Source organism: Condylura cristata, unplaced genomic scaffold (genome assembly GCF_000260355.1).
Source record: "Condylura cristata isolate star-nosed mole 26May11 unplaced genomic scaffold, ConCri1.0 scaffold00002, whole genome shotgun sequence".
NCBI classification, from domain to species: Eukaryota; Metazoa; Chordata; class Mammalia; order Eulipotyphla; family Talpidae; genus Condylura; species Condylura cristata.
In genome coordinates this window covers 6,256,511-6,273,479 of record NW_004567103.1, presented here as the reverse complement: position 1 = coordinate 6,273,479, position 16,969 = coordinate 6,256,511, and the positions used below count along the sequence as shown (strand labels likewise).

Here is a 16,969-nt window from a genome sequence, read left to right as displayed (position 1 = left end):
CTCTGTGATGTTGAAATGGGTAAACTGATTCTGCCCTCCGTCTCTTGTGCTGAAATCGTGGCACTTGTGTTATGGGAACACAGGTGTGGCTGGAAGGCGACCAAGGCAGAGGTCACTGTGATGTGAGGCCATAGGGCAAGGTGGGCACTTGTTGTAAAAAGGAGGACATTTAGAGGCTTCATGTCTCTTTCTGAAACATTCTTTTGACCTGAACTTATTAAACTGTTTCTTGTAGGGTGTTTATGTATGTGTGGAACTGCAAACATGCCGGTTTCTATTAAGCTGCAAACAATGACATTTCAAGTATTTAGTTGTCATCTTTAGTAACTGGGGAGAAGCAAGTTAGTCCCACCTCCCATCCACTTGGATTGTCATGATATAGAAGGAGAATAAAAGTGAACATTGTTTCAGATGTGGAGAAGATGGCACCCTTGTACATTGCTGGATGGATTGTAAAATGGGGTAGGTTGGAAAACAGTTTGGCAGTTCCTTAAATCAAACTCAGGGTTACCGTATGTCACCTACCAGCTCTACTCCTAGGTAGATTGGCTTTGGTGAAATGAAAACGTGTTCCTAAAAATAACGGACAAGACTGTTCATGCAGCATTGTGTATTATAGTCCCAGAGTGGAAACGACCCACGTGCCCATCAGCTGTAGCGTGGAGAAACACTGTCCGGGACGTCCTGCTGGGGCGTAGAGCCCAGCCACCGAAGGAGACTGAGTGCCAATACTGGTTACGACCTGGGGGGCCTCAAGGCGTGATGCTGAGTGAAGGAAGCCACATATTGCACAGTTCCTTTTATGTGATGTGCTTCAAATGGGCAAATACCTGGAGACAAGCACACAGTGGTTGTGGGGCACTTGGGGAGGGCGTGGTGGAAATGAGGGGCGTGACTGCTGGTGGGTACAGGGCTTCCTTTGGGGGCAACGCAAGTGTTCAGGAATCGTGTGGTGGCAGTGATTTCACAACCATGTGAATAGACTAAGAGCCACTGGGTCGTTCACTTTAGGAGGGTGAGTTGTATAATAGGTGAGTTATATCTCTCTTTGAAGAACATGAAGTTTAAGCATCTACAAAGGCACCTGTCGCGGTGCTGAACCTGAGCGATGCTGGGCCTGCTGCAGGTGCTTGCTGAGCGACTGGGAGAAGCCTCCCGTCTTCACCCGAGATCATTGCAGAGAATGTGTCTAAAAGCTGCGGGATGCTTAAATGAAATGTACCAAAACTATGAAAATAGCAGCAGTGACACACTCAGATATGTTGCCATAACCCTTTCTTGAGTCTCAAAGTAAATTACACACAGTTTAAAGAGGTTTCAGTGAATCGTTCAAAAACTTGTCCTTTTAGTGAAGACTTTTCAGGATAACATTTACTTATTCCCATTCAGATTCCGTAGTTTCTATCATGTGAAATTATTCAGTAATATCAGATGCCAAATTGGGACTATAATTTGTAACTGGTATATGTTCTTACAATTTGATGGTTTGAATTCTGTGTGGACTTTTAAACTGAAAATTGTTGCCTTGGTAAATGAAAATAATGAAATATTTTCTGCTTTGTAAGTAGAATCAAAAATCATAATATTTAGTTTCTTTTCCCTTTTTATAAAACTCTTTTCTCTCCCCCTTGAGACACATTGGTTTCCCAAGTTATGAATTCAGTTTCTTTTGTTTGTTCTAGCCACTTAGTTTTTCTTATTACACATCTGTTTAATATTTAATTTCTCATTAAAAGTAAATATGGCTAATTTTCCTATCAATATTTCAAGAAGTCTTCCATTTCTCTCTGTCACAACCTGATACAGTGTATTACCACATAATTAAGATGCCATTTTTTTTAATCAAATAGTTCTGGCAAAGCAATCTATTAATATATTTTGAATGGATTAGAGGCTTATTTGTGTAAAGTTGAGGTAAATGTAACCACTGTTCCAGAACTAAAAGTGGCACAGGGCATGATATGTATGTATAGTGTTAACAGTGGCTGGAAAATTGCTTAGCGGACTTATAGATATTCAGAAGTCTTCTGCTGTCTCATTTCTCATACGATGTGGATACATTTAGATGATATGATGAAGCTGCATTCAAGGAACACTAATCTGGAGGCAGTGGGCAAAATGTAAGCCCTACGTGCGTGCGGTCACCAGGTCTTCACTAGACTCTGTGATGTTGAAATGGGTAAACTGATTCTGCCCTCCGTCTCTTGTGCTGAAATCGTGGCACTTGTGTTATGGGAACACAGGTGTGGCTGGAATGCGACCAAGGCAGAGGTCACTGTGATGTGAGGCCATAGGGCAAGGTGGGCACTGGCAGGAACAGGCACGGAGTTGAAGTGAAGAATTTGGGCTTTATTCTAAGTGCCATGATAAACCATTGAAGGCCTCCTGCAGGGGACCCCAGCTTCATGTTAGCAAGATGACTCTGAGCAGTGGTGAACAATGGTTGGTGGCAAAAGCGGAGGCAAGGGAGTCCAGAGGGGAGCTTGTTGGAACCCACACAGGTATGGTGGTGGCCGGGGTTAAGGCTCTGGCCCCAGAACGAGAGGGAGTGGACTGGTAGATGCTGTCAGAGCAATTAACAAAAAGTGATGGATCAGATTTGGGGTCCTGAGGGTAAGGACAGACAACGCCAAGGATATCTGCCCATCTCTGACTTGAGTAAGTGTAGCTGGGAGGTGGGAAAGGAGGAGTACAATGGATGGACCGGTCGGGGTCCAGTTTGGGGAGGAGGATGAGTTTTTGAGGTAACGGAGTACCGGGACCAGTTGCCCGTCTTTGTGCTGTAGTAACTGCCTGCGTACCAGGTGGGATAAGCAGATCACTCCCAAACCAGGCCGTACAGGTTTCCAACTTGCTGTGATCCACCAGGCTCTGGGCACAGCCCGGCGCTCTGTTACAAGGGCCGGACGGCACACCTGCCTTTATGGCCGGTTGTCTGTAGTGCTCCTAGAACCACACATCCTTGGTCCACAGCTCAAGCTACAGATTGGATCTCTGGACAGGTTCGACCTTCCGTCACCTGTGGCAGCCTGTGTCCCCACTGGGACTGCTGAGGTGATAGCTCACTGGGAAGGAAACTGGTTCACAGCATTGCACGAAGTAGTGTCAGTGTGCCTTTGAACTTGAAACTTAGAACCTCCGTGCCTGTCTGTGCACTGGCTCTAGTGGGACTTGGGGAAGCAGCCCGGGCCCTGAGGCACTGCCCAGGGGCTTTGGTTGTGTCCGCCTTCACTGCAAGGACCCGCATTCTTCATCTTTTACTTTCTCTAACCAGTATTTTTCCTTCCTTCAACAAGTAGAAATGGGCATTTCGGGCCTGGGATTCTGTTTTGTTCTTTGCATAACCCTAGTGCCTAGCACAGGACTGGCGGACTTGCCATTTAATACTTGTTTAAGTTATGAGTGTGAGAAGAAATAACTGGTCATTCCATAAGAAGAGATCATTCAGTTTCAAGAAACCAAGAGATCAAGCAGATAATATTCTTGTGCAAGTAGGTCCTCTGACAGCTGCTGAGAGGTCATGGCTGAAAACTGTAGGTTTGGGCATCGCGTTATTAGAATTCTAGAAACCTTGAGCGTGGTGTTCAGTGGCTGTTTGGAGAAGTCAGGCATGGTCAGGAATTGAGAGGAGGCTTGGAGCCTCCAGAGCACCATGCCCCAGGCAGCGGAGTGGTCTGGTTAGAAGTGGGGACACAGCTGAGGGGGACAGAAAGGACCAGCAGACTTGAGCGGATTCGGCCGAATAATGTGAGCCTGGGCCACGGTGCGGAGGAAGACAGGAAATTCCACTCTCTAACTTGTTCATTTTCTTCATCGCTAATGATTCCAATCAAGGGGGAATTTTTTCTTAAGTAAAGATATAATTAGCTTTGACTTTCTGCTGTGCGTGGCCTGACATCCATCAGACACAGTTTGTACTGATACTGAAGGGTTTGTTTTGTGATTTCTCCTAAGTGATTACTTAGTGAGCAAGACCAAACTTTTCATTGCTTCCATTACAGGTAGTGATGTTTGCTTATATGTGTATTATGTTTGCATGTAATTTTTTAGAGGAATCACAAAAGTAGTTGGAAAATTAAAAGTGGACTCGAATGCCTCTATGAAAAAACAGACTGTTTCTCCAAAATCATTGGGGAATTTTTCAGGTGAAATTTCATTAAAGTCTGTATGTAGTTCATGAACTTGCTGTTAATAAGCCCATGATAAGGAAAACTGGATTGTGCCAGTGATGTCAGTGTGCTTTGTGTATGTGCTTGTGTGTGTGTGGGGGGGGTACACAGACGTGTGCAGGTATGTATGTTGCTGAGAACCTCTGTGCAGATATGGGAAGTAGATTTGAGTCTCATTAGGATAATACTGTTTCAGCATCTACTTTGTTCCAAAGATGTGACAGTATTTCTGGAAGGGAGGTGTTATCATTACTAATTTAAAGTGACGAAGCCGAAGTTCAGAGCTGTCTGTCTTGGTCAGAGGGTCCTTTTGCTACCCCGAGCCCATGCTCTTTCCAGCGTGCTACGGATGAGGTTCTTTGGGCTGTTTCTCTGTTTGACTGAGCCAGGAAGGCCACGTGGGGCTTCCCACCCTCTAGTCGAAAGCTTGTGCGGCCTCCCGTCCTGAGCTGCCCACTTACCCATGTCTTTGCTGCCATGTTTTTTCTGTCTTCCCATCATGCCGAATGGTGTTTTACCCTCTGTGGACTTACCCTCATTGCTCGCGCCTTTAGCCTCTCTGTCTCTGTGTTCCTTTCTTTACTGTCTCCTTCTCACAACAATAACCTGATCGCTCACCAAAACAAATACCTCTGTGCTGGTTAGAAATCGCTGCATAACTTGCCACTCTGAAACTTGGGGTCAACTTGGAATCAAGAGCCGTTTACTTGGCTCACTCTTCTGTGGGGGTTCCCTGGTGCAGTATCACAATGGGCAGCTGCTGGGCAGTTTGAGAGCCGCTTCTGGGCTATCAGCTGTCTCGGCGCCAGGGCCATGGCCGCACTTGTCTTCTGTCATCAGGCAGCGCAGCTTGGACTTGTCCCGTGACTGCTTGGAAGGTTTTAAGAGCGAGCAGACATCTGCAAATCAGCTGGAAGCTTAGTTTGGGACTTGTGGCAGACAGAATGAAGATGGGGCACACCAGGTCTCCAGTTCAGTTCAGGTTCATGGGAAAAGTGGACTGTCACAAACTCCAACTCATACTTTGAGACGATGGTTCTGTCGCCCCCTGCGGCTGGGTCCCTGTTGTCAGGGCCTGCTCCCTCTCTCGGGGGCATTTAGACTTCGCACGGCCCTTGGTTCACTTAGTAGAAAGTGAGCTCTTTAAAACTAGGAGTGTGTCACCATCTAGAATTTGGCATAGTGTAGGTATTTGTAAAAACTGATGGTATGGAGATCAATACGTAGGGTTCTCAAAATATTAATATTAAAAGGGAATCTACCAAAGGATGAAGCAATTCCAACTCCCAAGTGCGTATCTGAAGAACACAGAAACACTCATTTGAAGGGTTCTGTATACTTCTCTGTTCATTGAAGCCCTTTTTTCAATAGCTACGTTATGGAAAATAGCCTTAGTACCCTAAGACAGAGGAGTGGATCAGAAAAATGGAATACTACTCAGCAATAAAAAGCATGAACTCTTGCCATTTGCAACAACATGGATGGAATTAGTGAAATAAATCAAAAGGAAAAAAAATACCAGATAGTCTCATTTATATGTGGAATATAGAGAAACTTTGTGAAGGGTCACTCATAACCAACCCAATAATAAATTCTTAACATCTGATTGTAAATCTGAGGGGGGATGGGATTCAGGGAAGGAAAGGCCCTAGTGAGTTGCTGGGACATTGGTGATGGGCAGGGTGTGAAAATAGTTATTTGTAGAGTAACTGGAAGAAAAAGACGAAAGCTGAAGTTTTTATGTCAATAAAGCATTCCTATAACGGATGTTTGGCAGAGAGAATAGAAGATAATACGCTTGTATTTTAAGACTTGTTGATATTTAAAAACTTTGGAGCAAACTCTAATATGTCAAAATTGGATATTCCTTTAGAACTATGAACAGGGAAAAGTATCCTGACCAGTGTTCTGTTCTGAGTAGAAATTATATTAAATGTCCACGCCCTCCCCATGTAGGCTTTTAGTTGGTCTACACATTTATTTATGCAGGAGACAAGTCATGCTTGCGTGGCTTGTTTGTCAGAGAAAACATACCCACTCTCTGAAATGGTTCATTGGGATTTGGGATGAACTTTTTATTTTAGGATGTAAATGAAGGTCATCAGCCACTTGCCCAGGGTGTGCCTCTAGAAGACGCTGAAAGTGACTGTAACGTTGGCTATTGCGTAAACTATTGTAAGAAACTGTCTTAGCAGTGTATTCATTTTGAAATGATAGGCTTTTATTCTGTGTTTTAGGTGCAAACCAGATTCCTGAGACCTGCCCACAATTCCCGTCACTGGGGTAATACCTGACCATGCAGCGGAGATCAAGAGGAATCAACACTGGGCTTATTCTGCTTCTTTCACAAATCTTCCAAGTTGGAATCAGCAATATCCCACCTGTCACCTTGGCAACTCTGGCTCTCAACATCTGGTTCTTTTTGAATCCTCTGAAGCCCCTGTTAAGCTCCTGCCTTAGTGTGGAGAAGTGCTACCAGCAAAATGACTGGCAGCGTTTACTGCTTTCCCCCCTTCACCACGCGGACGACTGGCATTTGTATTTCAATATGGTGTCCATGCTATGGAAAGGCATAAATCTGGAGAGAAGACTAGGAAGTAGAAAGTTTGCCTGCATCATACCCACCTTCTCTCTGCTCACGGGGGTGGTGTACCTGCTCCTGGAATTTGCTCTTGCAGAGTTTATGAATGATCCTGACTTTAGAAGGAACTGTGCTGTAGGCTTCTCAGGTAAGCCGGACACCTTTCTAAGGTGGCATTCGTGAAGAAGTAAGGGAGGTGTGGCTGTTGGCTATTTTATGAAGCAAAGGAACTGAGTTGAACTGAGATTTTAAATGCCACTGGGCTTGGATTTTAGAAAAGCACTTTATTAGGGCCTCGGAAGGACATAATTTTTGCTATTGCTAATTTGCATTATTCACTCTTGGACAGTTTGGACCAGTAGGGTACGTAGGAAGGTAGCTTTGTCGGAGATGGAGCCTGGAAATAACACTTGCCCATTTTGCTAAGGCTTGGGAGTGCGCCTGGTGTGTTCAGGATTGGAGGCTCCTTCAAATGAGAGTGTCTCTCAGTAGCTTCATCCAGGTAACACGCCACAGACCACCACAGCCCCGCCCTATGTTAGGAGTTGTGAGAGTCACTGCGTGTGACTTCTGACTCATGCTATTTAGTCCAGACAGACCAGTCCAGAGGGAGGCGGCATTGCCTTGATTTGTAGATGATGAAACAGACCCAGACAGGCACAGGAAGTTGGTCCCCTTGCCCACCCAGCGAGGCCAGAGCGGGTTGGCGCCCAGTGCCCGTGGCTTTGACGTGGGGCGGTGCTGCCGCTCACTCTCCTTCCCTCCTAGTTAGCTGCTGCTGGTGTTTTTAACACATCTCACAGGACTGAAATTACAATCAGGACTTAGATTAGGGATTCTAAGAATGAGAATGAGAAGCAGTGCGGCTATCACCGAGAATAAAATCCAGCCCTGATGGCTCCCTTGCCACCCTCCAGCTCCCCTCTGAGATGCACCCCCACACCTCTGGTTGTGGGTGAAGAAAGCAGTTTTTCCACAGAAATTAACTAGAAGAACACGCCACTGGTACTTTTAAATTGATTGAAAAAACCACATAGCATAAAATCCACAGCGTCAGGTGTGGGTCTGTGGCGTCCCGCGGCTGATGTGTACCCCGTCCTCTGAGCGTGCCGAGAGCTTGTATGTGCTCCCATGTTAGGAGCCATCCAGGCCTGATCTCCTTGACTGTCACCCTTGATGCGATGCTGGGCTGGCTCAGAAGACTCGTGTGTTTCCGAGCTGGAAGGTGGATGTAGTCAAATACTCCTTTTCACTTTCTGTTCGTTTTCTTTGAGAATATTGATCCTTGCCACTTTGGGGTGTTGATTACTGCTATGCTCTTTATTCTCTTTTAGGAGTTTTGTTTGCTTTGAAAGTTCTCAACAACCATTACTGCCCCGGAGGCTTTGTCAACGTTTTGGGCTTTCCTGTACCCAACAAATTTGCTTGCTGGGCAGAACTCGTGGCTATTCATTTCATCTCTCCAGGGTGAGTGTTTACATTTAGAGAATACAAATGAAGAACCTGATGTTCCAAGGAGAAAGAACTGCAGTCATGAGGTCACCAGTTGTTTTTTGGCCATGCTCTTTCATCTTTGACGAGAACGGCAGGATTGAGCCTAATGGTTCATGTCAGACGCCCACGTTTGGATGCTGGCCAGCACTGAGCTGTGTGATTTTGGTAAACTTGTCTGAACTGAGTTTCATTCTGTTCATTTTTTATTTATTTAGTTTTTGTTCATTTTTTAAGTAGGAATAAGAGAACCTGTTATACGGGTTGCCATCATTGTTTACCAGCCCATCAATCCATTGATTAATTCATCAGTAATCCAGAGACACATAGATGCTGCATATCTTTAAAAAAGAAAAATCACCCAATAATGCATTGAGCCGATGCTTTTTACGTCGTCATAACTGTGAGTTGTCTTGGTAACATTAAGCAACAGTGTCACGCTAAACCCCCGCGCATGCGTGGATCCCCACGAGCCGTTTTGGGCTGAGAAGCAGCACAGGACCCGTACTCCTTCACCTGACCCCTGTCTCGCAGTGGTGGCCCCTCCCCCGAATGCCAGGGCTCCCGGAAAGTTTGACAGACACTGATTTAGGTGCATCCATTCTTTTACAGATGGGCACAGGGAGATTCAGAGTTAAGGGCCCTTCAAGCAGCTCCTGGCAGCAAGAAGCTAGCAGGATCCAGGCTTCCTGACTCCTAACCTGGTGCCCAGTGCTTCCCGTCTAGAAAAGGGAGGGTGAATTTCTGCATTTAATCTGTGTAATGCAGCTGGAAGCACGTGGTGGGTTTGTTTATGCTTACTGTGGAGACCTGGACACTGTCTGGAGAAGGGGGGACTCTAGAAGATTCAGAAAGAAGTAAAGGGTGTGCTTTTGCTGCTCTTCCTTTCCGGCCAGAGGTTTTACTTGCTCTGGTCAGTGCAGCTGGGTCTGGTATTTTATTTGAGAATATTTTCCTCGGACTGTGTGTCAGCCCAGGAAGCTTGAGCCCTTCTTTAATGCTAATTTTCCATCCTGGGCAGCCTTTGGCAGCTGCTCTTTAAAAGGCCCTGATGTGGCCACTGAACACCACTCATTTGCAACTGTATTGTTATCTGGTGACAGTCCCAAGAAGAAAGCCTAACAAAATCTTCAAAGTTTCCTTTGAGAAAGGGTCCACTAATGTCTGCCCCTTATCTGAACAGCCCTGTCTGTACCTTGTCACTCGAAGCTCGGACTTGCTTGATGTGACAGGGTTCTCTGTGTCAAGGGGACGCTTGTGTGTGATGCACACCCAACATTCATATGAAAATCACTCCCTCTGGTACTTGAACTTTTAGTCCTTAATGACTCCATTGAATAGCAGGGTCTTTAAATATCCCCATGCAACTGTTTCTGAAGACTCTCATCATGCATTTTATTTTTTTAGCCCCCCCCACCCCCCACCGGTCACAGAAAAGGCCTGGCTGCATTTTTATCTAACATGCTTATTCTGCTTGGAGGAACCTGATATTCTGAGCCTGGGAATGAAATGAAGTTTCCCATCTTTTGAGCTTGGAAGAATAACTCTTTGGTTTTTAGCTTTGCTGCTCTGAATGATAAACTTTTAATATCCAAGCCTCTCCTTTTCTACCTGTGTCCAAATAAAGACCAAGCTAAAATCATGTCCAAGAAACCCAGAAGCAAGGACTGCTTTGAGACGGATCTTGGGAGGAGGGGGAGCCCGGAGCTCTCCTTGCTCTGCATTGTTCTTCTCCTGGTGGTTGGCAGTTAGAATTTGCATCGGGCAGACACTGTGAACCTTTAGAACAAAGCTTGCTCTATTGTCGGGGTAACGGGTTGCCCTTTGGGAGGTAAAAAAAATAAGCTGGAGCAAACATTTGGTGGACCTCTGTGTCTTATGAAAGCCAGGGAATTAGTAATTTCCCAGTTCGGAGCTGAAGGGAGGGAAGCCACCCCAAACAGCCACTAGGCGTGGTCGCACGTGGCCTGGAGCCTGGAATGGCCTGGAGCCCACTGCTGGTGCTTGTGCGTCTCAGTCTGTATACCTAGTTCCAGCCACTGCTCTGCTCGCAAGTTCTTTTCGTTTTCTTCATGTTGGGGGACTACATCAGGTGACTGAGTTTGAAGAAGTAGCGGGAGGTGGTTCGTAGCCCCTGGAGAAGGGGGTCACTGCCCCTCACAAACTGGCCTGTTGCCCTCCCCCCCTCCCCTCACCATTCTGGCGATGGAGAAAAAGGTATCTGAGGCCAAGCCATTACCTTCACTTGAATTAGGGTCCTCTGCCCCTGTGCCTCAGGCTTTCTGGTCTGAAAACTGTAGCTCAGAGAAATCAGCATTTCCCAGAGTGAGACAGTAGCTTGGTGACCCTGCAGAGCCAGTGGTCAGTGTGAGTGGACTTGGGCTCACAAGCTAGGCGTATCACCTTGGTTTCCTCCCTTGTGAAATGGGAACATGACTCACTTTCTGTGTTCCTTAAGCTGATTGTAAGACACTGGAGGTAATATGTATGAAAGGGCTTTATAAATGATAAAGTAATGAACTTCTCTTGTTTATTGTGAGCTAAATCCCTGGAAATGCGCTGGGCCCCTGGAAAGAATCACCCTTGATCTTCTCCCTAAAATGAGTAAGATAAGTCAGCTGTTCCTTAATTTTGCTTGCTTCAGTTCTGTCTCTCTCTGCAGCCCCTTGTCCCTACTTGTTTTTCCATCTTGAGTGACAGGCCACAGGCTGAGAATGCCACGAACTTTTCTTCAACTCAGACGAAGCAGGTCACGATTCCATTTGGCATCTAGAGTCATTTCAAAACAGCGTGGCAGTTTTGAAAACCGCGGCCTCTGTGGCTTTGGCTCCTACTTCACATTGATAATGTTTGAGGAAACTCATTACCTTGATCCAACTTGTAATTTTTTGCTTAGATTGACCAAATAAGAGAAAAGTACATTTTTTAAAAAATTACAGTTTTCTTTTATGTGAATTGACTGTTCATAACCTTTGTCACCTTCCTTGTCTTGAACATTTATGATCCTTATACAAGATGCTAATCCATTTTTGGTTATGTATTTGCACATAGCGAGAAAAGTAGATTGAACATAAATTTTACTTGTCCCAACTTCAAAATTGAAAATATTTCCAAATGTAAAGTTGCTAGACCATTTGCCAGTAGTTGCAAACATGATGCATCTTCAAACAATATCATTTGCATGAGCCCATTCCCGTAGTCCACTGAGCAAGTCAGTGAGCTCCGGTGTTGTCTGACAGTTGGTCCTTATTGAAAACTTCTCTAGTTTTTGGTCCTCCTTGGTGGTTAGAACGCAGCATTTAAGCTGGTGCAGCCGCTTCAGTGTGAGCTCAATTCCCGGCCTTGGGAGCTGACCCACATGGCGCGGCAGACCTCTCCTGGCCCGCCCGCTGCTCCCCTCAGCAGTGTACTTCGTCGATCTGCCTGTTCTGCTCCCCACTCTGTCTCTGGTGAAGCCTCTCACCGCCTCTGCACCTCTGGCCTGTACCTCAGTTCTGTATGCATAAGTAAATAATAAAAAATACTTTTTTCTAGTTTTCAAAACATCTCTTATAAGTCTTTGTGGGGACAGGGATTGGAATGAGGGAACTTCCAGTTAGGTTGATGCCTGCATTTGTATACTCTCTCATTCTGAGTCGACCTTTCCATGTTTTTATTGTCCCATGATACTGAATTATAAAAGCCGTGGGAAAATTGTGTAGCCACAGCTCTCATTTGGTAGACTGTTCTGTGTTCTAGATATACCTGCTTATTTTTTTTGTTAGTGTGTTTAACTTCACCTAGCTTCTGCATTTCTATAAGTTGTAAGTTAGATCTAAGGTTTAATTATATTCAGATGCAGAGTTGGGGGGTTTGGATCCACAGGCAAGGGATGGAGGAAGATGAGTGGCCTCCAGGGCGGACCTCAGTTTGTGCTGTCTTAACACAAAATGGAAGCAAAAGTAAATATCATGCATGAGAAGAGAAAGCACTGTAATCTGCATAAAGTGCTGACAAATACTGTACCATCACGAATTTAGTAAACACCATGTCATATTCAGTTAAGTCCCTGGCATGCCTCTGTAATCTCTCCCACAGAGTTTGCTGCATGTTTTCAAGCTCTTTTTCCTATGAAAACAAATTAGCAATAACATTTCTGTAAAGAGAATAGCATAGTACATCAACATTACTTTTTATTATTCAGCCTGGAAGAGCTGCTTTTACAGCAGAAGCGCTCCCGGGAATGTTTTGAGCTGATGTTTGATGGGAAAACCTTTGTCAAGGTGCTTTTACGTACAAGTTGCAACTTCAAGGCTCTTCAAGCTTTCTTGTGCCGTGGCTGATATTACATGTTCTTTGAATTGATTTGCACGTCATCAATGATCTTTAGTATGATATTTGTTTTCTTCACTGATATCAAGAGTTTGTACTGAATCTGTAAGACATTTAAGTACTTGACTAATGTTCCTATTCACTTTTCACTGATTGGATTACCAGAAATCCAAGAGCTTATTTATTACTTCTGTTAACAGTATTTGATTTGGTTTGAGATATTTCTGTTGAACGCTACAAACACAGGGATTCTGATAAGGTTTATTTTCCAGGATACTCAGAAAAGGGACACAGGTGACGTATTTTGAGTTGCAAACAGTGCCTCAGGAGAACTTGTGTGTAATTTATCTTTTAACTGCTATTAATGGAATTGAATCTTCCACTCACGTTTTTACCTCTTTGTGATCAGAAGAATTTCCCAGACCTTGGGTTCTGATAACAGCACAATCACTATCACGGTGCAGTCTGCCATCAGACACTTGGGGGTCTTTAAGACCTCTCCTGTGACTTCTGGTGCAATTCTAGTTGAGGACACCCAGTGGGTATTAGGAGTCTTTCCAGAAGCCATTTCTACCTGCAGTGACCCTAATGACTTAACTGTGTTCCAAAATAACCATAACCACTGCATAAATAAACTCTATCGAACCCAACCTAAATGTATCTTCAGCAGAACAGGCTGACTGACAAGTACGTTGCTGAGGGGAGCAGCGGGCGGGTCAGGAGAGGTCTGTCGCGCCATTTGGATCACCTCCAGGGTTGGGATCGAACTCATGCTGAAGTGACTTTAGCTTCTTTTTGCTGTGCTTTAACCCGCTGTGCCACCAGGGAGGGCTCGGGTTGGTTATTATTTCAAGGAACTTGTTCTAGCTTGTGTATGTGTGCTGGGTTCAGCTTCCCCTGAAGTTTTCTTGTGAGACACAGAACACACGTTTCCAGAGGTGTGCTTCATGTGGACAGCGGTGGCCTGCTTACGCTAGAGCTGAACACTTCTATAAGGTCAGCATCATTTTTTGCCTTCAGTAACAGAGACTTGAATTGGCAGGACTTTGCTACAAAAAGAACAGGCTGTGATCACAGATTCCAGCTCATTCATCGCAGTGTTTCCTCAGAACAGGCATTGTTCACCAGGCTCACTGCTGATGGGGCAGTGGGCTCTCAAGAGGGCACCTGCTTGCCTACTCAGTCAGACACCAAACCCAAAAATGCTAATGGCAGTTGATCTGTTATAAACTGTGTTACTAATAAAGTCCTTTGAAAAGAGGACTTCTCTCACAAAGAGAAAAGGGTTGTCTAGAGCAAAGGAAAGAAGGAAGCATAAATGTTCCCACATGAAAGTGTAATATTCCTCTCTAAATCTTCTCACAGGAGACAGTATCTCCAACAGCTTAGCAGAAGATAAAACAAAAACCCGGGTAGGTGGAGGGGTGCCGTATGCTTTGGGGGCTTGCACAAGCCAGCATGTGGTGAATGTGCCCATCCGTGCTAGCCAAACAGAATCCACTCTGGAGAGAGGGCTCTTCATAGAAACATGCTGGCGCTGAGTATTCCTGGGGTGGGGGTCTGTCTCCCCTGGGCTGGGGCAGAATATGACAACTGTTGAGGGGAGATGTTGCTGCCTGGGATTGCTGTTTACCCAGAAGTTAGGCCACGTATGTCGGGTTTAGCAGAGATTGGTGTGCAACTGGCGTCATTTTAGAAAAGGAAACTTGTGGTGGGTCGGATGTGATGCTGCCGAGCTGTTCTGTGTGTGTGCGCACTGACTGGTTGCATGACCATTCTCTGGAGTGGGTTTTCTGTTTAAATGGCATAACCATATCTTTTGTCTTGGTATCTACAGCACTGTTGGTTTTCCTAGTAAGCTGGGATGAAAATGTAAGTAGAGTTGGCACCCAGCCTCTGTTTGACTTCACAGAACCATGTTTCTGCATTCTGTTAAGAAAAGTTTGAATCAACACCCCAGACTGGCTGGAGCAGATTTGGGGAAATAGGAGCATTTTTCCTCCGAGATCCTTAGATGACCATTCATGCATTTCCTCCTCCCTCCATTTACAGCCCCCCGTAGAGGAAGGTTCTATGAGTCCTATAGTTAATTTGTCTGTCTTCCACGAGAACTTGCAGTTGAACAGAACTCAAGGGGAGGCAGCTCTCAACCATAACAATTCCCTTGAGTTGGATTTTATGGGACGAGAATGAGAAATTTTCAGGCAGGGAACTTTTCTTCCCAGTGTAATTGGAACTCTTTGATGGAAAGGGGTGGTATAAATCACCTCTCTGCCCCAGTTTGGGATACAAACTGGAGAAAGAAGGCCCAGCCCTGGGCTGGGAAGTGACCAGGCCCCTCTCTGACTGCAAGGGCAGGGGCCAGAGGAGGGCCGAATGGGAGAAGACTACTTTATCTGTTGCTGCGATTTCTTCAGTTATTCCTTTTAAGAAATTTAGATCAACAGCTTCTTTGAAAAATTTGCTTACATTCCATAATTAATTTTGCTGTAGTAAAAAGCAGTAGCTAAGTGAAAGTAGAAGCCAACTTCTAGCTCCTTATTGAAAGAACATCTCCATGGTAGAAAACTAAAGGTGTGCAGACGTGTGATGAAGAAGGAGTGTCAAAGTCTTCTACAGTGTCTGCGTCACCCCCCAACATACCCCTCCCCTTCCCCACACTGTTACTTTTTCTTTTTCCTCTAACTTGTAAGTACAGTTCTCCAGCAGTCTCAATTTTAATGACTGTGTGATGATTCCTGTTGTGGCTCCTTCCGTTTATATCCTCATTCTCTTAACTTTACATATTGAATTTTACACGCTGATTTTACTGCCAGGTCATTCAAGTGACAAATGAGGCTGTCTGTCAGAGCATTATTTGCAAGTCTTGGCTCCTAGGCCTGAATATGTCCTTGAAGCACATCCCCAGAAGTAGACTGCTGGGTGAAGACTTGGACCTGTTATCACAGCTCTTTTATACACATCGTCAGCGCTGCCTTGCCAGCAGCACGTGGAAGTGCCACTTCCGAGCTGGTCTGAATATGAAGGTTTTTTGTTTTTTTTAAATTGGTATTTAATAAAAATCACTTATTGCTGTGATTTGCAGTTTTCCTAGCGAAATGGGGCAACCTTTCAATTCCTTTTTGGTACATTGCGTTCCATTATCTGATTTATCTGTCCTGTCCTCTGCCTGTTGTTAAGTTGTGTTGTTTCAGCATCAGTGGTGATAGGACATACAAAGGGGTCCTTCTTACCAGGCTAGAGTTAATGAGGGACCTGAAGGACACAGTGCAAGTTCACAGTATGCAAGCAACAGTGTGGACAACGCCTACTGCAGATTTTTTTTTTTGCTGATATTTGTGGAAAAGGTTTATTCAGAATTGTAGCTAAGAATGGAAGGTCTTTTAACTGGAAATAACGTCATCAGTTGTTTGGAGTGGCAGGTCAAAGACATAGGTTTTATTTATGTATTTCAAATACAATTTTTTTTTTAGAATTTACAGAAAAATTGTGGCAGTATGTAGAAAAGTTCCCACATGCTGACCCACAGATGTCACCTCATTTTGACATCTTAACGTTTACTATGGTACATTTGCTATAATTAATGAACCCATACTGAGATCATTAAGTAGAGTCCATTTTGTATGGAGTTTTCCTGAGATTTTACCGGATGTCTTGTTTCTGTTCCAGGACCTCATCCAGGATGCCACACAACATTTAGTCTCCTTATCTCCTTACACTTATGTCTTATGTCTTAGCTCAGGCCACTGTAAAAAAAAAAAAAAAAAATACCATGGACTGAGTGGCTCAGACAACAGAATTTATTTTCTCAGAGTTTTAGGCAGTGGCAGCCCAGGACCAAGGTTTCAAGACTCTAGCACGATCAGCTTCAGTGAGCAGTCTTCTGCCTTCTCACTTTGTCCTCACGTGGCAGAGACAGAACAAGCTCATTGGTGTCTCGTCTTAAAAGGGTGGTGCTCCCATCATAGGGTCTCACCTCGTGGCTTCTGTGAACCTAATTATCCACCAAAGACTCCCTTTCCCAGCACCGTCCCGTTGAAAGTTCAGCGTCTGAATTAGGCCGTTCAAGCAGCTCCTCTTGGTGGTGACTGATGGTGTTTTTCTGAAGAGTCACGTAGCATCTTTCCCAACTGTCCACACCCATTCACATTTGCTTGCACTGCGTGGCCCTGGTGAGATTCAGAAGCCTTGTTCAATTAACCCCGTCGCGTGACTCCTTACAAGTTCTAATTTCCGTGCGTGAGCCCATACTGTCTTCCGTTAATCGGCAGCCTGGCTGTGCTTCCATTTTAAAATGTTCACGTCATACTCAAGTGAATTTGAGAAAGCTCCATCCCAACTGGAATGCACTGGCATGGAAGGCTCCTGCTGTCTATAAATTAGACCTTATTTAGGGCCTGCTCTGCCCAACTGTCTG

The 16,969-nt window shown here is 44.9% G+C and overlaps 1 protein-coding gene across 1 annotated transcript in view; it reads left to right on the top strand.

Moving 5' to 3' along the window:
* The window catches only part of RHBDD1 (rhomboid domain containing 1), a 113,639-nt gene that overhangs the window by 16,787 nt on the left and 79,883 nt on the right, over window positions 1-16,969 (top strand). Inside the window, exons 2-3 of the mRNA XM_004674228.2 lie at window positions 6,407-6,898; window positions 8,085-8,217. Coding sequence (XP_004674285.1) covers window positions 6,466-6,898; window positions 8,085-8,217 — 566 coding nt within the window. The 5' untranslated portion in view covers window positions 6,407-6,465. The remainder of the gene's footprint in view (window positions 1-6,406; window positions 6,899-8,084; window positions 8,218-16,969) is intronic.